Genomic DNA, 22,875 nt, shown 5'->3' on the forward strand with positions numbered 1-22,875 from the left:
TGCAGTGATAAAGGAGAGGTAGGAGGACAAAACGAGAAAATACACAGGCACATCTCTAGTACAAGCCAGCCCTATGTGGCAGCACCTGGGAGTGTGGGGTTGGAAAGAACATGGAAAAAGGCAATGGTCCCAGTATAGTTCCACTATTCACTAATCAGGCAACCGATGATAAACTTTTTTGAGTCTCAGGCACCTCTTGTGTAAAATGGGAATAATCATACCTGCTCCGTATGCTCCACATATTGGGGAGGTGGCTCGGGGTTTGACTGGTGAAAAAAAAAAAGTATTGATAAAAGGATGTGATTGAGAGAATAAGCAGCTACTCAAAGAGAGAGAGCAAGTAGGTGAGAGAAGATTAGGCAGGAAAACAACCTACAAAATAAGCTTATTACTGCGACAGTTGTGGGGAAAAGTGCCAATAACCCAACAGGGAAAAATCACAAGCTAAAAAATTTCCAAGCACTTGAGAAAATAAAATTGGTCATGACATGCACCTTGGAAGACATTTTATGGAAATTCAGAACCTATGTGCTTACAGATGGAATCACAAACCAGAAGGGTAAGAAAAAAAGTCAAACGTTAGGTACAATTATAGGTAGCAATGAATGCTATTTCTCACATGGTTTCCAAACTGGGACCAAGTTTCCCTCTATTTCTGAGTAGGAGGCAAAGGTGAAATTATATTACCACCTGCTCCACTAACTTGCACCTGTTATTCTTCGTCCCTAGAACTTACAGTTTTTCTTAGAATTTTGAGTCCTTATATTCTCCAAGGAAGAAATACAAAATGCTAATGACCTTCACACCTTCTCAAAAACCATGCAAATGACTGACTATCAACATGGCTCATAATTTTTGTACAATATCCAGACTCTTTTCTTCACCAAGTAAGGAAGATTTTGTGACTTTAATTCCTACACCAATCACAGAAAATATTTGTTGCTGAGAGGTTACCAGAAATTCGTGGACTTTGTTTTCCAGAGACACTTACAATATAATGGACAAAGAAGACTAATTCTGCACCACCATAGGTTTTCAGTCATTTAATCGGTGGCTTTGAAATGCAGACACAGTGCAGCATTTTTAGGATGACAAGGCAAGAATGTGGCTATTCAGCCTGAAAATAAAGAAGCTTTATCTCAAAAATGACCTAAATGTCATGAGAGCCAAAGCACCCTAAAATTCTCATTAGAGTGATGCTATTAAATGGAAAACTGCAGAACCCATTGGCTAACCGGTCCTACAGCACCTAGTAAGAGAGGTTTAAGGATGAGCTGTCCTCTCTTTAAAAAATGAAATCTTTTAAAACTTTTCAGAGCACCATACTTCAAGAGATAACACATCACATTCCCTCTAACACCTGAGGGCAAAATGTCTCAGAATGTCCAACCAATCACCAGGCATCTGGTGCCGAGAAGAGTTAGGCTATTCTGACCAGTTCCTCTTTATAAAGCAGAAAGCAGAGCCAACATGCATAATCAAAATAGATCTCACTCTCCAATCCTGCTTTCTTCTGAGAAACTCCCATTAAATGCTCAATGACAGTAAGATGCTGATGTGCTGTAGAAACTCTCTTTCGAGAAGCTTAAAGATCTTAGCTAAAATTATCCCACAAGCTTGCAGAGGGAACAAGATGATTGATAACTTGCACCAAGAAAAATAATCCTGGGGGCGCGTGGCTGGTTCAGTCAGTAGAGCGCACGACTCTTGATCTTGGGGTTGCAAGTTCGAGCCGCACAATGGGTGTAGAGATTACTTAAAAATAAAAAGAAAATTTTTAAAAAAAGAAAAAGAAAAATAGTCCTGCACCTGAAAATAATATTACACTGTATGTTAACTAACTGGAATTCATTTTTTTAAAGACTTAATTTATTTGACAGAGAGAAAGCAGGCACAAATAGGGAGAGCTGCAGGCAGAGGGAGAGGGAGAAACAGGCTTCCCGCTGAGCAGGGAGCCCGATGCGGGGCTCGATCCCAGGACCCTGGGACCATGACCTGAGCCGAAGGCAGACGCTCAACGACTGAGCCACCCAGGCGTCCCAACTAACTGGAATTTAAATAAAAACCTTAAAAAAAAAAAAGGAAGAAATGCAAAAAATAAACAACTAAATAAAAATTTTAAAAAAAAATCTTTTCTTGCCTGGTTTCCACATTTGGGTGATAGACTTAGGAAGCTGGCCTTTAAAAATCCCTGTTATTTTTTCCTTACATAAAAAAACTAAATAATGCCCCCCCCAAAAAAAATAAAGAAAGAAAAAAATAGTCTTGGATTTTTGTGTCCTGGCTCATCTAAAACATGTGTTTCTTCCTGGGCCACATCCCTTTCTTTTCACCCTTTCTGCCTCAACCTTCTCTGGCAATAACTCCAGCAATTCTTCCCTCTCTTTTTTCTGTACCATCAGTTTTGTCCCTGTCTACTAGGTCATTCCCATCAGCCTACAATTATGCTATTACTTCTCTAATTAAAAAAAAAAAAAAGAGGGGCGCCTAGGTGGCTCAGTTAGCTGAGCGACCGACTCTTGGTTTCAGCTCAGGTCATGATCTCAGGGCCGTATGTCAGGCTCCGTGCTCAGCAGGAAGTCTCCTTGAGATTCTCTCTCCTTCTCCCTCTGCCCCTCCTGCTCATGCTCTCTCTCTAAAATAAATAAATCTTAAAGAAAGTTTTAAGTCTCTCTTACTATAACTTTCTCAGTCCAACTACCATATTTCTCTCCTTACTTTTACACCAAAAATCCTTTAAAGAGTTATCAAAACTCGTTTCCTATTCCTCCCCTTGTCCCATTCACTCTTGAACCCACCACTGAGGTCAAAAATCTCCACATTCCCACCACTGGAATTTAAATATTAGTCAATATTTAAATATTAGTCAATATTTAAATTCCAGTTAGTTGGGACGCCTGGGTGGCTCAGTTCAAAGTTCAAGTCTCAATCTCATCCTACACGACCCACTGGCAGCCTTGCACACAACTCATCACTTTTCTCCCTTAACACACTGGCTCTCCTTAGCTTCCAGGACACCACACTTTCCTAATTTTTCCTCTCACTACCCTTAGCTATCTCTTCTCGGTATCTTTTGCTGAGCCTCCTCATCTACCTGAGCTCTGTAAAGTCAGTGTGCCCCAGGACTTAATCTTTTGGACCTCTCTCTTCTGTACCTGCAGTCACTCTCTAGGTGATCTCATTCGCTCTCATGACTTTAAATACTAGAAGCTGATGACTCCCAAATTTCCATCCCAAGTGAGACTTCTTCCCTGAACCCAGGCCACTATTTCCAACTAACTGTTGACATCTCCACTTGAGCATTTGAAAGGTGTCTCAAAGGTTATCATACGCGAAATAGTGGATCCCCAAATCAAGATCCTCCTACAGTCCTATCCATTATATATTTTTTATTAACATATACTGTATTATTAGTTTCAGAGGTAGATTTTAATGATTCATCAGTTGCATACAACACCCAGTGCTCATTACTTCAAGTGCCCTCCTCAATGCCCATCACCCAGTTACCCCATCCCCCCACCCACCTATCCTCCAGCAACCCTCAGTTTGTTTCCTAGAGTTAAGAGTCTCTTACGATTTGCCTCTGTCTGTTTTCGTCTTATTTTACTTTTCCCTCCCTTCCCCTATGTCCATCTGTATGTTTCTTAAATTCCACATAGGAGTGAAATCATATAGTATTTGTCCTTCTCTGACTGACTTATTTCGCTTAGCATAATACCCTCTAGTTCCATCCACTTCATTGCAGATGGCAAGATTTCATTCTTTTCGATGGCTGAGTAACATTCCATTGTGTATATACCACATCTTCTTTATCCATTCATCTGTCAATGGACAACTGGGCTCTTTCCATAGTTTGGCCATTGTGGACGTTAATGGCAACACACTCCACCAGCTCTTCAGGTGAAAACCCTTGGTGCCATCTTTGACTTCTCTTTTTTCCCTCCACCCTATATCTAATCCATCAGCCCATCTTGGTAGTTTGCCATTCAAAATATATCCAGTGTCTTCTCCCATCACTCTAGTTCCAGCCGCCATCTCTGTTGGCTGCTCCCCGTTTCTATACAAGCCCCACTGTCATCTGTCATTAGCTCAGCAACCCAAGTGATCCTTGAAACCATAAATCTGATCATGCCACTCCTCTTCACAGAACCTACAATGACTTCCCATCTCACTCCTTCCTATGACCTTCAAACCCCATGTGAGGTGGCTCTTTACTTCTCTGACATCACATCCTACTACAGGCTCCCTCTTTGCTCCCACTCCCGGCCATTCTGCCATCCTCATTATGTCTCCAACATCAGGGCCACTGCCCTTACTACTCCCTCTTTCTGAAGTCTTTGTCCTCCAAATACCCCCAGAGCTCATTCCCTCAAGCACATCCCCTCTTTACTCAAAAGCCACCTTCTCAGCCAGGGCCTCCCTGGCCATGCCATCTACAATTTCAACGCCACCTCCTCACATTTCCTATCCCTTTCCATGCTTTGTTTTTTTCTCCTTAGCACTAATCACTGTCTAACATATTACATATTTTACTTATTTACTTTTTAATTATCTCACCGGAATATAAACTCCATGTGGGCAGGGAGTTTGTATATTTGGTGCACTACTATACCCTAAGCCCCCAGTACAAATCCTGACGTGTAAGTACCACCAAATATTTGTTGGAAAAATGATATATAATTCATGTAATTTACTCCTGCATCATGAAGGAGAAGCACAGAGTGAAAATTGTTACTCCACTGGAAAATGTCACCATCCTCTCTGATAACCATATCCTTAGGAAGTCACCAGGACATAAGTACACTCAGCTCTATGTGACCACAAGTCAAGAACCTTAGCTAAGGAGCTTTGTGCTGCCTTGTGTACCTTTCTACCCCCTCCAAGCCCACCCACATCATGTTGTGTTTAGGGCCTCTACCTTTCCAAACTCCTCACTGATATTGTACCCAAGCCCACCCAAGTGTCTTAAAAATCAGTGTTCAGATTACAAGAAGATTTTTTTTAATTAATAAGATAACCAAGAACAACCGCAATCCAGTATTATTTGAGGCCAAGGGAATTGATTCTGTATTTCTCCATCTGGGAATTCTTCCATTAAAACAACCGAGTTTGTTTTCAATGCAGCTATAACAGTGGACACAAACCTCCCGGAATGTACGTTTAGCACGCTAAAGTCTTTATTACAGGACTCATCACCTTGAGAGAGCCCATTTCTTTCTTCTAAATAATACGGATCTCAATACGGGGATATCATTGTTGTTGTTCCTAAATGCACTTCACAACCTGGAGACGATCTGTCTTCTGTGAAGAAGCCATTATGGTCTCTGATGCATCTCCCTTTTTAGCAGCTTATTGATCCACAAGCGCCCAGCCAGCCACCACACCACTACGGATACGTGTAATAAAAGCTGATACAGGCATGCTGCTGGCATAGGAACATAAAAGTCCTTCTTTGAAATGTTAACAACTCTGCTGACCCAAAGAGATGAAATGCCACCTTCCAGTTTGAAATAAACCTCTGAGTTCCTATAGCTTTTAAAATAAACATAGACAGCAAAAGACAGTTTTCTAGGGTAAGGGTTACCCACCATTTTATGAGACTCACAATAGTATATAGCTCATCAATACTTTTTTTTTTTAAGATTTTATTTATTTATTTGAGAGAGAGAGAATGAGAGACAGAGCACGAGAGGGAAGAGGGCAGAGGGAGAAGCAGACCCCCTGCTGAGCAGGGAGCCCCATGTGGGACTCGATCCCAGGACTCCAGGATCATGACCTGAGCCGAAGGTAGTCGCTTAACCAACTGAGCTACCCAGGCGCCCTCATCAATACTTTTTATAATTATTTCTTACAATTAATCCAGCTCTTCAAAACGCCAGTTTCATTGGAACCTGGAACCTACCCAATGGTTAGTGCTGAAAGTACAATCTAAATTTTTTATCTGAGCACTTTATACAACTTGGGCAGAAGGTGCTGGAAATCAGTTTTCTAGCTCAAGCCCCGTACAGGTTTAACTAATATAAATCCAGAAATTAGAGTGGTCATAGAAAATCTTTCCTTGATATGAATCATTTACTTAACCTAGTTTAGAGAGCCAAGCGATGTGGCTGTATCTATATTTATCTGCTGAAAGCGAAAGAATCACTCTATTTATCTGAATGACTCGGCAATGAGCTCAGCCCTTACCAGACTACATGGCTAAAGGAGAAGTCCTTAACACCTTCCACCGTGAGATGACCCAGCCAGAACAGCAGTCACGGTCATTTTGGAAAAGAATCCACTCAGAAGTAAACAGTTATCCCATCCGTTGTTGACCGAGGACTCGGTGGTCTTCATAAGCAAAGATGTGTTGGTTGGCCACCTCATCCTTCTGTCCCCAAATACCCCTGTAGGACATGGATGTTTTCCATGAGCAATGCTGCTCACCAACAACAATGGTGACAGGCGTGCCAGAGAGTTGGAGACAGATACCATATTTTCCAAGCATCACGGACCCACTGCTGTTGAAAGTCATGAAAAGCAAACTGAGGTAGGAACCAGAGAAGAGGCAGTTACAGAAGGCACAATCTCTGTTTTCGGGTCATTATCTGACCAAAATCACTATCAGAGACTGAAGCTGCCCTCAATAGATGGTTAAGAGGGAGGCTGGCCTGAAGATACTCCTGATGATAAATATTGAAAAACCAGGAAAAATATCCTGAGGGAATGGCCACATATGCCAGACCCAGAGGTAAATTTGGAAATTGTTCCATCCATGACAGGAACAAGAAATGCAGGTAGCCTTCTCTTTTCCTACCATGTTTGGGAAAGGAGGACCAGCCTAGGGAAGGCATGAAGAGGAGAAAAAGTGGGCAGGATCACAATGAAGAGGTCAAATCCAGGAACCACGGAATAGTCCCCACTTGAAATTCTCCTCTTGTGAGTCAGAAATATGGGTGCTTTAAGAAAATACAAACCTTAACAAAGGAAATAAATTGAAGTTTATCATATGCTTTACAGAACAATTCACAGCAGGCTTCCTTTTAATAGTGAGTCTCCCTGGTCCAATGAAATTACGGCTCTTTGTTAAATAAGATTTCCAGATCGACTGCATTAACAGAGATAAACCTTCATTCATTCAACAAGTATGTATTAAATACCTATTATGGCCCGTGCATTATGCAAAATGCTGTGGATGAAAAGATGAATACGAAATAGTGCAAAAAGAGTCTCAAAAAGGAGGAAAGCATATGGGGAAATAAAATGTCGCTGGTGCTAGGAAGCAAGTGTTTGGTGTGTGACAGAGGTCTAGGAGGAGGAAGGCAATCCTACGGGGGAGCCTGGGTGAGAACACCAAGCAAGAGGAAGAGGGGCCTTAAGCTGATCACTGAAGGGTAAGCATGCGTTGACCAGGCCGACTCAGGGGTGGGGGCCAGCAGGGAGGGACAAGGACTTCCAGGCAAAGGAGAAGTTTCATAAGCAAAAGTTCCCAAGGCATAAAATAGCTTAACCTGTTTGGGGGCCTGGGAGTCCTTCATCAGGGCTGGAGGAGAGCGTGCTGGGATGGAGCAAAGCAAAAGTATGAGATGCACAGATGGGGGAGTGGGGAGGCACGTTGCCAGACACGAGGGGGGCCCACTTGCCAAGGTGAAGATTACAGATCTTATCCTGACTGATAGGCCATGGGAAGCCATTGAAGGATGGTAAGCAAAGTGGTAACATGATCCGATTTCCATTTAAGAAAAATCACTCTGAATAGAAAGCAGTGAGGAGAGACGAGCTAGAGAACAGGAAACCAGAGGGCACCACAGGAGCACAGGTGCTGGGGATCAACCCGCAGGGCCAATGCTGGAACAGGACGGGGTGGGGGGAACGTGTCAGGAGGGGAACCAACTTATTCACTGCTTGGATGGCTAGGGCAGGAGAGAAGAGAGCCCCTAGGGATGATCCTTAAGTTTCTGGGCTGGGCAACGAGAGAGGCAGGGATGTCATTCCTCCGAGATGGAGGAAAAGGAAGGAGAAAGGATTCCAAAGCGCAGGAAGAGAAAACAGGTTCTTGTGGACCAACGGGATATCCAAGTGAGATATCCCGCAGGTGAGCTGTTTGGATTTTAGGTCTAAGTGAGCAATTCCCAGGGCAACAAGTCATGAGCTTCGAGGGGTGAAAAGGGCCATAGGCATGAAAGAGAATGCTCAAGGAGAATGGAACACTGGCGAACCCCACCAGGCTGAGAGAGAAGAGCCAGCGAAGGAGAGGGAAGAGCAGAGGTAGAGGGGCGCCTGGCGGGCTCGGTCGGTAGAGCGTGTGACTCTTGATCTCTGGGCGGTGAGCTCAAGCCCCACACTGGGTGTAGACATTACCAAATAAATAAATAAACTTAAAAAAAAAAAAAAAAGAACAAGGGTAGAAGCTGGTCCAGGAGCGAATATTGCTTCCAAAGCCAGAAGAGGCCTGGTGTTGGAAAAGGAGCAGCCCCAGCCCCGGGGAAGGGGGAGGAAACCTAGAGTCGGGGACCTAGAAGTGCACTGAAGAAGAGGTGAGGAAGAGAAGCAAGCCAGGCCACACCTGAGCACGACTACCTCCTGTTTCCTTTGTGCTAACACATTTAGGGAGGAGGGAGAGACAGGGAGAGGTTAGAGAGGCAGAGACCAGCTCTTCCCAGAGCGGGGAGGTCATTCACCTCCGGAAGGACAGAGGGCTCCAGCTCTGCCCAGCTCCCCACAGAGCACGAGGAACACAGCGGCTCATCATCACATGGGACCTTCTGAAGCAGACCTGCCCAGAGCTGCACGTGGGCACTGGCCAGCTCTGTGGTTACGGAAACACCCCTGAAATCCCGTGGGACACCCATGATTCCCTAGTAACTCCGGACCCAGCTTTGGTGTTTTAAAGCATTATCAGCTGAAAATGGAACCCCTGCTATAGTTCTGATGGGCCTTTTCTATTCCAGCTGTAGTTTGTATAAACAGAGTGGAAACATTATCGTAAAAGAGGCGCCCTTGGCTAATGTCGCCCTCATAATCTTAATGAAGAATCCAAACCATAATCATCAATAATAAAACTACTTCAAGTTTTACCAACTAACATGCTCTACTCAGTTTGAAAAGGGATAAGAAAACTTCTGAACAAATAAACTCTGGTCCCTTATTATTAATTCTCAGCTTTTCCTCCCCTGGTTCACACGGAGTTCCTCCCTGTGGGCTCAAATGCCTTCCCAGATGTTGGTGCTCTGGTTGATCCCACAGGAGGTCTCCTGTCTTATCTATTCAAAGTTCAGCGTCAGATCAATTCCAGGATTGGTTTTAGTTTACCTTTCTGACCCTTGAAATTCTTTGTTTTTCTCCACAAGCTGCAGGAAATTGACAAAGAGGGGCGTGACTTGTACCTTACTCTATCTCAGAAACAAATCGTTTTAAAGTCTCAATTTCCTCTTCTTACACTACTATCAAGAATGAATAAAGCGGACGCCGGGGTGGCTCAGTTGGTTAAGCGACTGCCTTCAGCTCAGGTCATGATCCTGGAGTCCCAGGATCGAGTCCCACATCGGGCTCCTTGCTCAGCAGGGAATCTGCTTCTCCCTCTGACCCTCCCCCCTCTCATGCTCTCTCTCTCTATCTCATTCTCTCTCAAATAAATAAAATCTTTAAAAAAAAAAAATGAATGAATAAAGCAATTTTACTTGTTTTAAGCCCTTCCCATGAGCTACTTTAAGCGAAACTGTTGATTAGGAATTACCTGATTCTCCTCTAAAGGCTACTTGCTACCACTTATGAAAGTCACTCACAGATCACCTCAAAAACAAAGTTTTCCAAGAATTGTCCTTAAAGAACCTGCCTCCTATACACTGAACAACACTGTCTGAATAAAATTTTAACTTTTTTGTCAGGATCATAAAAACTTTCCAAATAGCCTGATTGTGCATGCAGATGTATGCCCCCATTTGCCTCAGATTTTTTGTTTTTGAAGAAATGAAATAGAGATGATTTTAAAGCAACTTCCCAATTCCATTTGTTTCTCTGTCTTGAGAAAGGCAAACATCATCCTTCATTTTGGGTATATTGGTCCCGTGCATACTTTTATAAATACCATGCAAATAATGTTTCCATAAGCAATATCTAATGTTATTTGATCTACCTTTTTAACTTCATGTAAACGGCAACATTCTCCTCATTTCATTCTGTATCCCGCTTTTTTCGCTCAAATTTTATGTTTACCCATTTGGAAATACATAGATGTAGTATATTTATTTTAAATATAGGGCGATAGTTTCCATTGTATGAATACAGACCATACCTCATTATCCATTTTCCTATTCATGGACACTTCAGATTTTCCGTTTTGCTTATTTATTTCGCTATTACAATCAGTGGCGCCATGGACATTCTTGGACATGAGTATAGCCAGGCTGCAAGGTTATGCGTGTCTTCAGCCTCCTGAGATACAATCCATCTGCACTCCAGTGTCATGTCAGCTGACCTAGAACAGGATGTGAACTCAGAGCTTTCTTAAGATAAAAACAACCCCAACCCATCCAGGGCTATGAAATACTCCAGGGCCTTGGAGAATAGGAGTTGTGTTTGCCTAAACAGAATTGCTGTTATAAAGATTAAGAGAAATTCAGGCCAAAATTGAAAGGGAGATGCTATGAAGCAAATAACGTGTCCAATAGAGTGAGGTTCGGAATATAGAACAGCAGGGCATTTTAAAACGCAGGAAATGATATAAATCTATGAAGATGACCTAATATAAAGTAAATTGCCTTTTCTTGGCAAAATACTTCAACGCCAAAAAAAAAAAAATCAATTGAAATAATTCAGATACTGCAGTCTCCCATAAAACAGCAAATCTGTCAAACTTCCTTGAACGCCAACAGCAGGTTCCACTCAGAATAAACATCACCTATAGAAGATTCCTGGTGACTCCTGGAACAAGGCCTTTAAACATCGTCTCTGTGTATACAAATTTATAAAAAAATAAATTTTTTTTCCTGTTTGAATCACCTGTTCGTTTCTTGACTCCTATTTATAGTTGCTGTTATTTTTAAATACTGCTGAAAAAATGATCTCAGATAGGATTTATAAAATCTGGTAGCAGTAGCTGCCCCTTGGGGGACAGGCTGGGGGGGCCTGGGGGACAAGGGTAGGTGGAAGGCAGACTAGACAAGGATTTACCTCATCAGAATTAATTAATAATTTTTAAATAAGGCTAAGACTTCACCTTATCCATCCACAAATAACAACTCTAAGAACATCCCCTCTTGTGCAAAGCCTCCCCTAACTGCTCTAAAATTCAAGAGCCACTCAGGCCCCCAGGATGTAAATCTCTCCTAAAACCCACCTTGGAGATTGTATGTATTAGTCTTCTTGCACACTTCCTCCTTTTGTTTGTTCTTTGAGGACAGGAACTATGGATTTCACTCAGGATCCACCCCCCCCAAGTTAGGTGCCTGACATAGTTGGAGCTCAAAAGCCGTTTTTAGAATAAATACAGGGCAGTGTTCTTCATTATACAGTGGTTTTTAAATGACCCAGGGGATGTATTCATTACTTTTGCTTGTCTTATATTTTGGTGCTCTTTAAAAGTCTTGTTTTAGGGGTGCCTGGGTGGCTCAGTCACTGGGCGTCTGCCTTCGGCTCACGTCATGATCCCAGGGTCCTGGGATCAAGCCCCGCATTGGGCTCCCTGCTCAGCAGGAAGCCTGCTTCTCCCTCTCCCACTCCCCCTGCTTGTGTTCCCTCTCTCTCTGTCTCTCTCTCTGTCAAATAAATAAATAAAATCTTAAAAAAAAAAAGTTTTGTTTTAAAAAACAAGCCAAAAAAAACCCAAAAAAGATATGATACTCAAAACTGTTTAAATGTAAGCCATATGAGGGCAGGAATTTTGTCTGTTTTATTAACATCTGTATCCCAAGCAATACCTGGGCTAGCGCCTAGCACCTGCAGGTGCTCAATAAATGTGCTGAATGAATGAAGTTATGGTTATGAAGTATTCTACACACTGACCGGTAATCCAGTTCCTTTCTCTGCTAAGTTTTATAATTTCTTTTAATTAATCTATTTAAATTGTGGTGAAACATACAGAACACAAAATTCATCATCTTCGCCAGTTTTAAGTGCACAGTTTGGTGGCATTAAGTATATTCACATTGTTGCATAACCATCAAAACATTTCTCCATCACGTGTTTACTTTTTTTTTTTTTAAAGATTTATTTGTTTATCGCAGAGAGGGAGAGTGAGACAGAGCTGTGGGGGGAGGGGCTGAGGGAGAGGGAGAGAGAATCTCTAGCCGACTCCTGGCTGAGGGTGGAACCGGGAACACCACCCCACCCCCCCTCACCCCACCCCACATCCATCAATCTCACCACCCTGAGATCAGGACCTGAGCCAAAACCAAGAGTCAGAGGCTTCACTGACTGGGCCACCCAGGCGCCCCTAAGTGTTTACATTTTTAACTCCAATCTGCAATGTGGCATTTCAAATCATTAGAGAAGAGGGGAAGTTTTGTTACATGACTGGATGGGGGTAGGAAATGAGCTGCTTTGTTTCCCGCCTCTTCCTCTGGCGTGCTAGCATCCTGGGATGGTCCCTTTCTCTGTCCTTCCTCCCCGGCTTTCTCTTCTCTCCTAGCTCACCTTTTCTCAACCATCTACCTATTATTTATGCTCCATCACCTAAATTTAACTTTCTCATCAAATGTTAGCGTGTCAAAGGGCCTGAAGTTTATATAATCCAAACTCACTATTTTACATATGAGGAAACGACATCCTTTGAAAGAAATGTATGCATTTTCTCAAGAACGACAGATGTCCAATCCAGATGTTCAAATCAATCTTCTGTCCACTCATCCCCCAGGTCACGCACTCCCTCCTCTCTCTGTGTACTCTTTGGAGTACAAAGTTATAAAAGAATCTGCATCTGAATACATATTTGTGACTTTACCCTCCAATTCCTGGATGTTCACAGGGTCAAACTAGCCCAGAGAGTGTTTAGGATTCTGCCGAAGACCTAGGATTACCTACTAACAGCAGAGAGGGAAAAAATTATTTTTAACTGACAACCCAAAGTGGAATATACAGAATCGATCCTGTAATTGATCCTTACCAACCCTACAGTAAAAGAATAAATAAACCAACCTTCTGGAACAGAAATATGGCTCCTGACTTTGTTGACTCAGTAAAAAGAACTCACCACCTTCCCGAATTCCCTGACCAGTTGACTCCTGATCCAGATGACACAAATGTGATCCTCTGAGGAAGAGCCTGATCCAACCCCAGAAGACAATGAATTTGTCATTGAGCTAGAGTGTAAGTTCCCTCAGGACAGGAACCATATGATGCCTCTTTGCTTTCCCCCAGCACCTAGCAGAGCACTGGGCACACAGCAGGTGCTCAAAACACATCACACCAACCCTCTCTCTCTTCCCACCCATGCACTTGCCCACTGAGTCACAGGGCTCCCAACTGTCAATTCTCACTGGTTAGTTGTATTTCAGCATGATGAAGGAGGAGGGTGCAACTGAGTGCATTTGCTTGTACCTTTGGGCAGACACACAACATGCATGCATGGGGACACACACTATATATCAAGACCATGGGTATTCGTATGTGTTTGCCTGCGAGCAGGTCAAGCCTCCTTATATTTTAAAACCAAGACTAATGGAACCATTTAATTTGGGGCTTACTTGTCCATCTTCTCCTTTGTGCTTCCTAAGAGCAAAGACACCTCATGGCATTCACTCCCTCACACTACATTCTACACTGATTAGTTCATTAGACATTATTTTTATTACGATTGGCATAAAGTAGTACCATTTTTAGTAGCATTATTTTTAAGGTAGTACCATTATTTTTTTTTGTAGTAAGCTCTATGCCCAATGTGGGGCTGAACTCACAACCCCAAGATCAAGAGCTGCATGCTCTGCTGACTGAGCCAGCCAGATTCCCCTTATTTTTATTTCATATGTATTTATTTATTATCTGTCTCTCGCTCCTGGAATGTAAGCTTCTCCATAATGCCCAGTCCCTAGGCTCTCAATTAATATTTGCGGAATGAATGAGTATGTCCTTCATGGCTCTAACCTCAGCATCTACCATAGTGAACAAAACAGATACTCAAAAATCATATAACAAAGTGTGTATGAGCTTCTGTCGACGGGTCTCAAAGCAAGGTGTGTGAAACACTTTAAAATGATCTTCCTCCTCAGAGCTAACCTGAAGTCAGTCCTCAAGCAGATCTCCCCTGGGTGAGATTCTAAAATTAACTTCCTATTTCTCTTCCAGTTTGAGGAATCAAGATACCGGCCTCTTCTCCACCCCACCCTTGCCCCAGCAGACTCTATGGTGACAAGAGAGTACAGTGGGTGTCATCAAACCTGGAGCCAGCTTTCCAACCAGGGCCCGGCAGAATGGCTCCCTCGAAGAAGGATGGTGAGAAGAAGAAGGGCCGTTCTGCCATCAACGAGCTCGTGACCAGAGAATACACCATCAACATTCACAAGCGCATCCATGGAGTGGGTTTCCAGAAGCATGCCCCTCGGGCACTCAAAGAGATCCAGAAATTTGCCATGAAGGAGATGGGAACTCCAGATGTGCGCATTGACACCAGGCTCAACAAAGCTGTCTGGGCCAAAGGAATAAGGAATGTTCCATACCGTATCCGTGTGCGGTTGTCCAGAAAACGTAACGAGGATGAAGATTCACCAAACAAGCTCTACACACTGGTTACCTATGTACCTGTCACCACTTTCAAAAATCTACAGACAGTTAATGTGGATGAGAACTAATCGCTGATTGTCAAATAAAGGTATAAAACTGCAAAAAAAACCCAAAAAACAAACAAACAAAAAAACCTAGAACCAGAATATGAATCCTGGCAGTTTTACTTCCTTATCATGAGACTTGGCAAGTTCATTGACATTTATATGCCTCAGTTTCCTTAACTGTAGAATAGCGAGGAAAAAAATAATAACACCCACCTTGAGTGTTATAATGAAGAATACATTAGCTAATATCTGTAAAACTCTTAGAGGAGTACCTGGCATTTGGCAATTATCATTAATTATCATTAATCCTCCCCGCCCAGTCAACAATGCCAGTTTCTTTTAATGGAGCTGAGAGAGGGAGGGGAAAGAACAGAGAAGCATGTGAGAATTCTGTGAGTCAAAGATGGAAAATGCATAAAATATAGATTTAGTGTAACTGACCATGAACTCACATCTTCTGCCCAAAACATTCAAGTAGCAAAGTTTCTTCAAGGGTAGAACAATATACTTAAATTTAAGCTCAAGTTATCATGTTTAATTATCCTCACCTGAAACGAAGTACATGCTTATTCTCTTTAGAGGCTCTAGGCTCCATGCAGCACCGTCCAATGGAGCTTTCTGTGACGAGAGGAATGTTCTCTCATCTGCACCACCCAAAACGATAGCCACTAGCCACGCATGGCTCTTGAACATTCGCATGGCTCTTGAACATTCGCAATGTGGCCAACATAAGGAAATGAATTTTTAATTTCATTGAATACTGGTTATTTTAAATTTAAATAGCCACTTGTGGCTAGTGGCTACCCTACCTGGGATCTGAGTAGGCAAGCCCCTGGCCTTGGCTCTTCCTCGCTCTCCAGCTCCATGCTCTGCTCCTCTCCCTCCCTCCAGCAGTCAACACTCCCGAGGCCAGACTGCTGTTTCACACCTCCCTGGCTATGCAGATGCTGCCCTCTTGGCCTGAACTGCCCTTTCCTTGCCATCCACCTCCCAACCTCATGAAACCTCTGTTCAGATTTCACTTCCTCCGTGCAACTTTCCCCAATTCCCTCCCGGCTTACCTCACCCCACTGCCAACACAATCCATCACTGCCTGATCTGTGCTACTCTGCATCCGTTTCCGCCACTCTCATCACCCCGTAGTTGTCATGTATTCCCTGTGATGCTAACAGACTGGGGAAATTTTAAGGGCCAGGTCTTATTCATCGCTGCGTTCTTGTGGTGTGTGCCCATCGCAGAATATATGTGCAGTAAATATCTGCTGAGCACATTAGTCATTGCATATAAATATATGCAATGTTTTCTTAAATAAGCCTCAGTGTATTGACAACCACTCCCTGATTATATAGATCAAATTCTCTTATAAGCCCTATTTTCAAATAATAAAAAAGTTCTTAGAGTCTCAGTTGAAGGTCTATTTATTTTAAGCCATATCAACATAACATTTCAGTACAAATCAAAGAATATAAATGCTCCCTGGAACAAAATCCTACCTGTAGCTGCTCCTCCTAAGGGTCTGGAAGTCTCTTGGATTTCAGAAACTGATCCTGTCATTGATCTGTCCCCCGTGCTTGCAGTGACTTACTAGGGAGACACTGACACAGTTGAAAAGCAAGAAGACAAGAGGACTTGATTATGGACAGAGTCATATGGGAATTCAAGGGTGATCTATCCTTGCTACACCCTCTACCCAATCCTACCTCCAAGAAGGAAATCATCAAAATCTTATCTACTGTGAAAAATACTGACGTGGGTGATACATGTCTGTTCCGTGACATATGTTATCCCCCCAAAAAAGTACTGTTTCCCTTATTCCTTAGCAAAACTTTTTTGCTCAAAAAAATCTTCCTTGTTAAATTATGTAGCAACTGTTGCAATATTAAATTGCCCTGGGAGCCATCCTGGTTCATTTTTTTTTTCATCACAATTCTCTGACTAATCCTTTATTTGGATTCCTACACAAGTGTTCCTACAATTAGAATAAGCTTTTGATGCATACAATTCTGTGAGCCTTATTTGTATGAAACATTTCCCAAGGACCAAGCATCTGGTGAATGTATTTTACAAATGATTTTCTTTCCTGCCCTTCAGGAACTTACAGTTCAATAAGACAAATAAATATACAGTGACCAGAAATGCATATTCGTTGGTACAATCATGGCAGTGGGCATTGAAGAAATGGATTTCAGAGAGAACATGCATCCAAAGGACTTCATCTTCAAATCAGATATAGATTTGACTTTTGTTTTCTTATTAATTATGTGGTTTTGTTTTATTTTAAAATGCACAAACAGCACTTTCTACTGTAATGAACATTGATTTAACAAATGATTGAGTTACATGGGGCTGTATGATCATTTAGATAAATCTCTAGTTTTCCCATAATACTGACAGATTTTACACAGTCTTTTCTCTGGTTTCCCTTCCCTTCCCCTCACCCAACACATATCTCCCAGAATTTGAATCTAAGATGCTCCCCCAAAAGACAAAGGACTAACATATCTTCTGAGGCTACTAATGAATACTATGAGGTAAGTATCTTTCCCTAAGTTGCCTGCCTTAAATTTAAATATAGGGATATCAATTTTTTTTTACTTCCTTCCAAAATGTGCCAATCTAGGAAGAACGCTGATTAAGTCTAGAAATTATGTTCTATGTTATTGGAATTGCTTGTGAATTCTACTAATATAAGATGCACTTATTTCCAAAATGTGTCTCTTGTTGCTTAGAAAAGAGAAGATCTAGCTTTCACAGATTATGTTTTGAGGTTAAAAATGAAGATTGTGACCTTAAGTCCCTCGAGATTTGTAAGGCTGGCATGCCATCTATCTCAATAATACCTAACAAGAATGTCAAATGGACAGAAACGGCCCTGGTAAGCGGGTGTTTGCAGCTGACAGTGATTGCTGTATTTTGGGTGATGGGGAACAGCATCTCCATTAGTTCAAGTGAAATACAATGCTCTGCCAACTCTGGGTATCAGTGTATTCAATCCCCCTGCTGTGCAGTGTCCATTTTCTGTTGCTGCAATTAAAAATCAGTCGATACAAAGTCAAAATGTTGTACCCTCTTCCCCTATCCCTTTCCCTGTCACTGTGTTTCCAGCTTCACCGGAAGAACATGTCACTATGGTAACGAAGCTCTCTGGTGCACAGACCAAGTCAACCTTTCTAGCCGGATTGCTAGGCAAAGCAACATGGAATCAAAGCCCTCAATGGAACCACCAGGAGCCATGGATTCCATCCCCCTTTTTCTGAGTGGAGTGAACCAATGCCAGACAGAAAGATACCCAATCCATCGTGTTGCCAGAGACCTTTAAGAAAGGAAATGCAAGAATGTCCTTCAGCAAGTCCTACCACTGTTTTTCAGTGTTATTAACATGAATTCTTCCTCATGTTTCAGCTAACTTCCTACCATTTCAATTTTAATGAAAGCGGAGCACAAAAAAACGACATAACACTTCATGAATCTGAGAATCTGAACGCTGTTACAGTCTACCCATTGTTAAAAAAGATTCTGTTTTCTCTTGCCTTCCTACTTCTAAATCCAAACCAAGTTACTCTCTTCTGGAATTCTCTAATATCCTGCCCATCTTTACAAAGTTGTAGAGCTCCAAATGGGTCACCCTGCTCTAATATGAGCCTAACTCTGAAGCAGTTGTGGTGTTTGTAGTATTAACACACTCATAACCGAATCAGCTAAAATCCCTAATCATTCTACAGAAGCTACAAAACAAACATGAAGATGGATTCTCCTTCTGGACTTCACCTCACCTACATCTGACTAGCCACCTAGACCATACCCACTGCTTGTCATTCTTAAATAACTGACTTTTTTTTTTCAAATTAACTATTTTTTCTGATCAATTTCAACATTTTTCTGAATGAAAGAACATCAGTTCTCACAAATAATATTTTACAACAGGAGCAAACCTGCATTATAATATTAAGGGACAGTAAGAACTGTTCCATCTGGGCCTCAGAGACTTTGCAGAGAACATCATTTTCACCTTGGCATCACCATTTAATAGTTGAAGAACATGAAACACAGTGGGGCGGGGGGGGGGGGGGGGGACGACACACGACGACAAGACTCATAAAGTCACACCACATCTTCCAGAATGCAACTACCCTAGAAGAGAACGCATTCCCTTTTTCAGAGCAATATTAATATATATCCAAACAACATTTCAATGGATTAACAGAACAGGGTGGTCCCCAAAGTATAAATCATCCAAGATTTACAAATTGCATCAGATGAACAGACTTTTAAAAATTATGTGATCAACATTAAAGTACCCAAGAAATTTTCATCATTAGCAAATTAAGTCTGTTTTCTGTTTTGGAATACTTCAGGTATTTTTGATACAAATCTTCAGAACATGGTAATTTTTTTTCCGCTGAAGTGCCCACTTTGGTGTTACCTGAGGAACTACTTTTTATGTGTTTATTAGGCCCTGCTTAATTCGATGCACACAAGTCACTTTTGTCAACCACCTCCCCAAAAGGAGAGATCAAGAATCGTGGTATGATGCTCCTGGTCAACAGGCCTGTCGCTGCAACGGGGCAGGGGCTGTGATTTACTGATGTTTATGTGACCAATGCCTGCACCGTGCTCAGTATAGTCTAGCACTTAGCAAGCGTTTGTGGCGTGAATAAGGTGAATAAGGCCTTCTCGGTGAGATGCTGAATCAGTTCGACATCTAAAACAAAGATTAAAACTAGGAGGCTGTCTGCCTGACACATCATTCTCAAATTTGGGGCTTGCTCTGCGAACAACACAACATGAGAGATTCCCTCCATTTTCAGAGATTGATGAAGCACTAGCCTGGATTAAAAACCCTGGCCCACGATATTCCACGGGAACCCCATCAGACCAACGCAAGACCAGAGGCCGGCCAGAGAGAAGTAAGCCTCCATTACCAGCTACTGGGAGGCAAGTTCTGGCCAGTCCGAGGCTCCGCAGGGCCTGGCCAACCTGACCTCCTGGAAGCAGGAGGCCCGGGAGACTGTGGCCCGGCGAAGGGAGGAGAGGGTGGCCGGGCCTAGGAGGCGCCGGGCTCTCCGCAGCGCCACGCCTCGCGCCTCGCGCTTACCTTTCCGAATGAGGGCTGCGATCTCGGGGTCGAAGCCCTGCCGGTGGCACTTCCTCCAGAGGCCCATGTTGGTGGAGTTGTACTGCCGACTGCACTCGTCAACCGGGCTCATGGCGAAGAGCTGCCGGCGGTTCCGGGCCCGGAGGAGTTTGCCCTCCCAGCGGTCCAGGCGCGAGCGGCTCGCCCGGAGCGGCAAGTTGTTGTTGTTGTTGTAAATGAAGCCCGGGTCGACCCGGCGGGTGTTGAAGGCCTTGCACCTGTCCCTGTGCTTCCTGGCGTCCGTCTCGTACCAGTGGTCCGAGCAGATGGCCACGGCCAGCATGCCGAGGGCGCAGAGCGCTAGCGAGAGGCCCGTATAGAGCAGTAACCTTCCGGCAGCCATGCCTCCGCTTGGCGGCTACACCATGGGCATGATCCGCCGCAGCCTCGCCTTCCCTCCGCGCGCCCGGAACAAAGCGGCGGGCGGCCGAGCAAGGGGGGGAGGGGGACCGGAGGGGGGACTCGCGCGGCGGCTCCCCCTCGCCCCCGCCTGCCAGTGCGCGCGGCCCAGGGACTGCGGGGATGGGGGCGGGCAGCCTAAAAAGTTCTGATCCGGGGAGGCTCGGGCGGGCTCCTGGGCATCCTCCGGGGCAGGTGCAGCCTCGGGCGGCGGCGAGCGGAACAAGACCGCCTCCCGCCCCCTCCCTGCCCCGCAAGAAGCGACTGCCCTGAACCGGCCGCGTCCGTACGCGGCCGGAAACTAAACACCAAGTGCCCTCGGCTGCAGTGGGGCTGCCGGGCTTTCTTTGTGCAGGGTAGCGATGGGACCCCTCGCCTGCCTTTTTCTTGGGGTGAGGGGCTATCACGAGGAGCTGCGCGACGACCGAATGAACTCCGGCACCCGCGATGCGGCCGGCCAGCGAAGGAAACCTCCAGATGCCAGGGCCGGCTGTCCTGAGTCCCGCCTGGGTCTCCCACTCAGCGACTCTCCCCCTTCCGGTCTGCAAGCGAAGAAATGTTCTTCCTCTCTGGGTCGGGTCTTTTTAAAATCTCCGTCCTCTGGTCACCAGCAGGTCCCTTGCTCTGTCTGGCCAGCGCGCTGTTCTCAGAGGCGGGCTCCCCGTGGGCGCACGGTCGCGGCCGACCTTTCCGCGCGGGCTCTCGGGTCGTCTGCGTCTGGCCTCGCCATTCAGGAGGCCCCACGGGCCGACGGCGCGGTCACTCGGACGGCGTTAGGGGACGAGCCTTGGCCCGGGACTGAGGACGACTGGGCGGCAGCTGGCGGGCGCGAGGGGCAGGCTGCGCAGAGGAGGGTGCACCCGGCAGGGCGCACGGCGCGGGGCGCGCGGAGCTCGGCTCGCGGTGCCTTCAACACCATGGACAGGTCGCGCGATCGGGGCTCACCGCCAGCTGGGCAGCCAGCCCCCGGGGCGTCATGCCGATCTCCCCAGCGCCCTCTTCTTCCTCAGTGTCCACCCGGCAGGTTCCAGACCCGCCTCTCCCGCGACGCCTCTGCCTCACTTCATCTGGCTCCCAAGTAGCCCCGGGAACGTGCTGCCCAGGTGCAAAGAAAATGCTGCAGGCACCGAGGAAAACAGCGGCCCCGGCCCTTCAAAACAATCCGCCCCCTTCTCCCGCCACCCGAGCCCGCACTGTAGCTGTCTGCTCTGCCCAACTGGAGTCAGCCGCTCTCAGACTGCACCATTTTCTTCGCAGCCCACCCGAGGCGCCGGCTCACTCGGCAGCGTGCAGAGAATCCCGTCCCGGTCTCAACGTCCCACGATCAGGCTCCTGGCGCGCGGTGGCCGCCGAGGTGAATGGGGCGAGGGTGGGGGAGGGAGGCTGGGTCGCTGCCTTCTCCTCTAGCCGCGGCGGCTCCGGGGCCTCGCGGGCGGGGCGGGTGCTGGGGAGCGAGAGCCCCGGCTGTGCCCGGGGTGCTCGGGAAATCGCATCGCCCGGCTGCGAGCGCCGGAGGAAGCCGCTGCCGCGCTCGCTCGCTCGGGCGCCGGGCGCTGCAGCCTTGGCTAAAACCCACAGACGAGAACACGGAGCGCGCAGCCAAAAGCTAGTGATGTCATCCGTGCAACGTGAGCCTCATCTCTTATTTTTCTAGCATCCTTAAAGATAAACTGCACCATTTCCCAGGCACGAAATGTCTAAGCCTTAGTCTTTGACCAGGCAAGTCAATGGTGTCTAGATAGGTATGTGCCCAACCACATCCATATTTATGCACATATACATATATGTAGTATGTAGCATGTTTGTTTACACGCATTATTATAAATTTAGGGATGTTGCCTCCATCTCCTATTTATCTCTTTTCAGTGGTGGAAAATTCCCTCAAATCGACCACAGTTCTTTAAAGGCTGCTTATTGCAGAGTCGGCATCCGGAGGGGCTGAGGAAGTTCCCTGCGTCTCCCAGTTTTGGTCGCCGGTATCTTGGATCACATTTGATCTTTGTTTTCCCCTAGAAAGCCACAGGCGCTACCCTGCTAGCTACAGGCGTTTCCCCCTGGGGCATAGTGCGTCGGTGGGGTTGCCACGGCCAACCCCAGTCTAGCCCCACGCCAGCGCCAGACACCCCGACACACACCCACCTCCACCTGCCTCCACCTCCCTCCCTCCCCAGCAGGAAAGGATTTTTCCAGCAGGAAATTGATTGATCCTTTCAAGGCCAGAGGAAGAGAATGTTAATGGGTGTGTAGGGGGGGTGCTTAATAGATATTTTGAAAACGCCCGGGGGCTCGCTCTTTGAGAAGGGGAGGTGGGGTTAAATGAAACCCCGACGCGGGATTTGTCCTCAACTGGGTGGCGGCTAGATTTAGGCTCAGCGCGGGTTCTGGGAAGTAGTGAAGGACCCCAGACCTTGAGCGAGTGGGCCGCAAGCGAGCCCCGCTTCATCCCAGAAACGCCCCCCTCCCCCCGCCCCCGGCCCGGCTCACGTGAGACAGCGCCGCAAAGGCTGGGAGCCTCCCTCCCAGGTTGAAAGACCGGGTTTTTCTCTCTAATGCTCGCCCCTCATTTGCACCCGCACTCCAAAACCGGGGGCCCGCACTGCC

The 22,875-nt window shown here is 45.4% G+C and overlaps 2 protein-coding genes across 2 annotated transcripts in view; one reads left to right on the forward strand and one right to left on the reverse strand.

Annotated features, from left to right (window-relative positions):
• Positions 1-22,030, reverse strand: part of TMEM178B (transmembrane protein 178B) — a 341,694-nt gene extending 319,664 nt beyond the window's left edge. Inside the window, exon 1 of the mRNA XM_045864163.3 lies at positions 19,837-22,030. Coding sequence (XP_045720119.1) covers positions 19,837-20,218 — 382 coding nt within the window. The 5' untranslated portion in view covers positions 20,219-22,030. The remainder of the gene's footprint in view (positions 1-19,836) is intronic.
• Positions 14,385-14,796, forward strand: LOC123835235 (large ribosomal subunit protein eL31-like). Its single transcript, XM_045864164.3, has one exon. The coding sequence runs from the start codon at positions 14,385-14,387 to the stop codon at positions 14,760-14,762; it is 378 nt and encodes a 125-aa protein (XP_045720120.1). The 3' UTR covers positions 14,763-14,796.
• Positions 22,031-22,875: the final 845 nt, after the last annotated feature.

Source organism: Mirounga angustirostris, unplaced genomic scaffold, assembly GCF_029215605.1.
Source record: "Mirounga angustirostris isolate CCGP_5_RB_7025 unplaced genomic scaffold, mMirAng1.0.hap1 SCAF_12, whole genome shotgun sequence".
In the NCBI taxonomy this organism is placed as follows: Eukaryota; Metazoa; Chordata; class Mammalia; order Carnivora; family Phocidae; genus Mirounga; species Mirounga angustirostris.

Coding starts and splice junctions, on each gene's coding strand:
- LOC123835235 (XM_045864164.3), top strand. CDS start 14,385: ATGGCTCCCTCGAAGAAGGATGGTGAGAAGAAGAAGGGCCGTTCTGCC.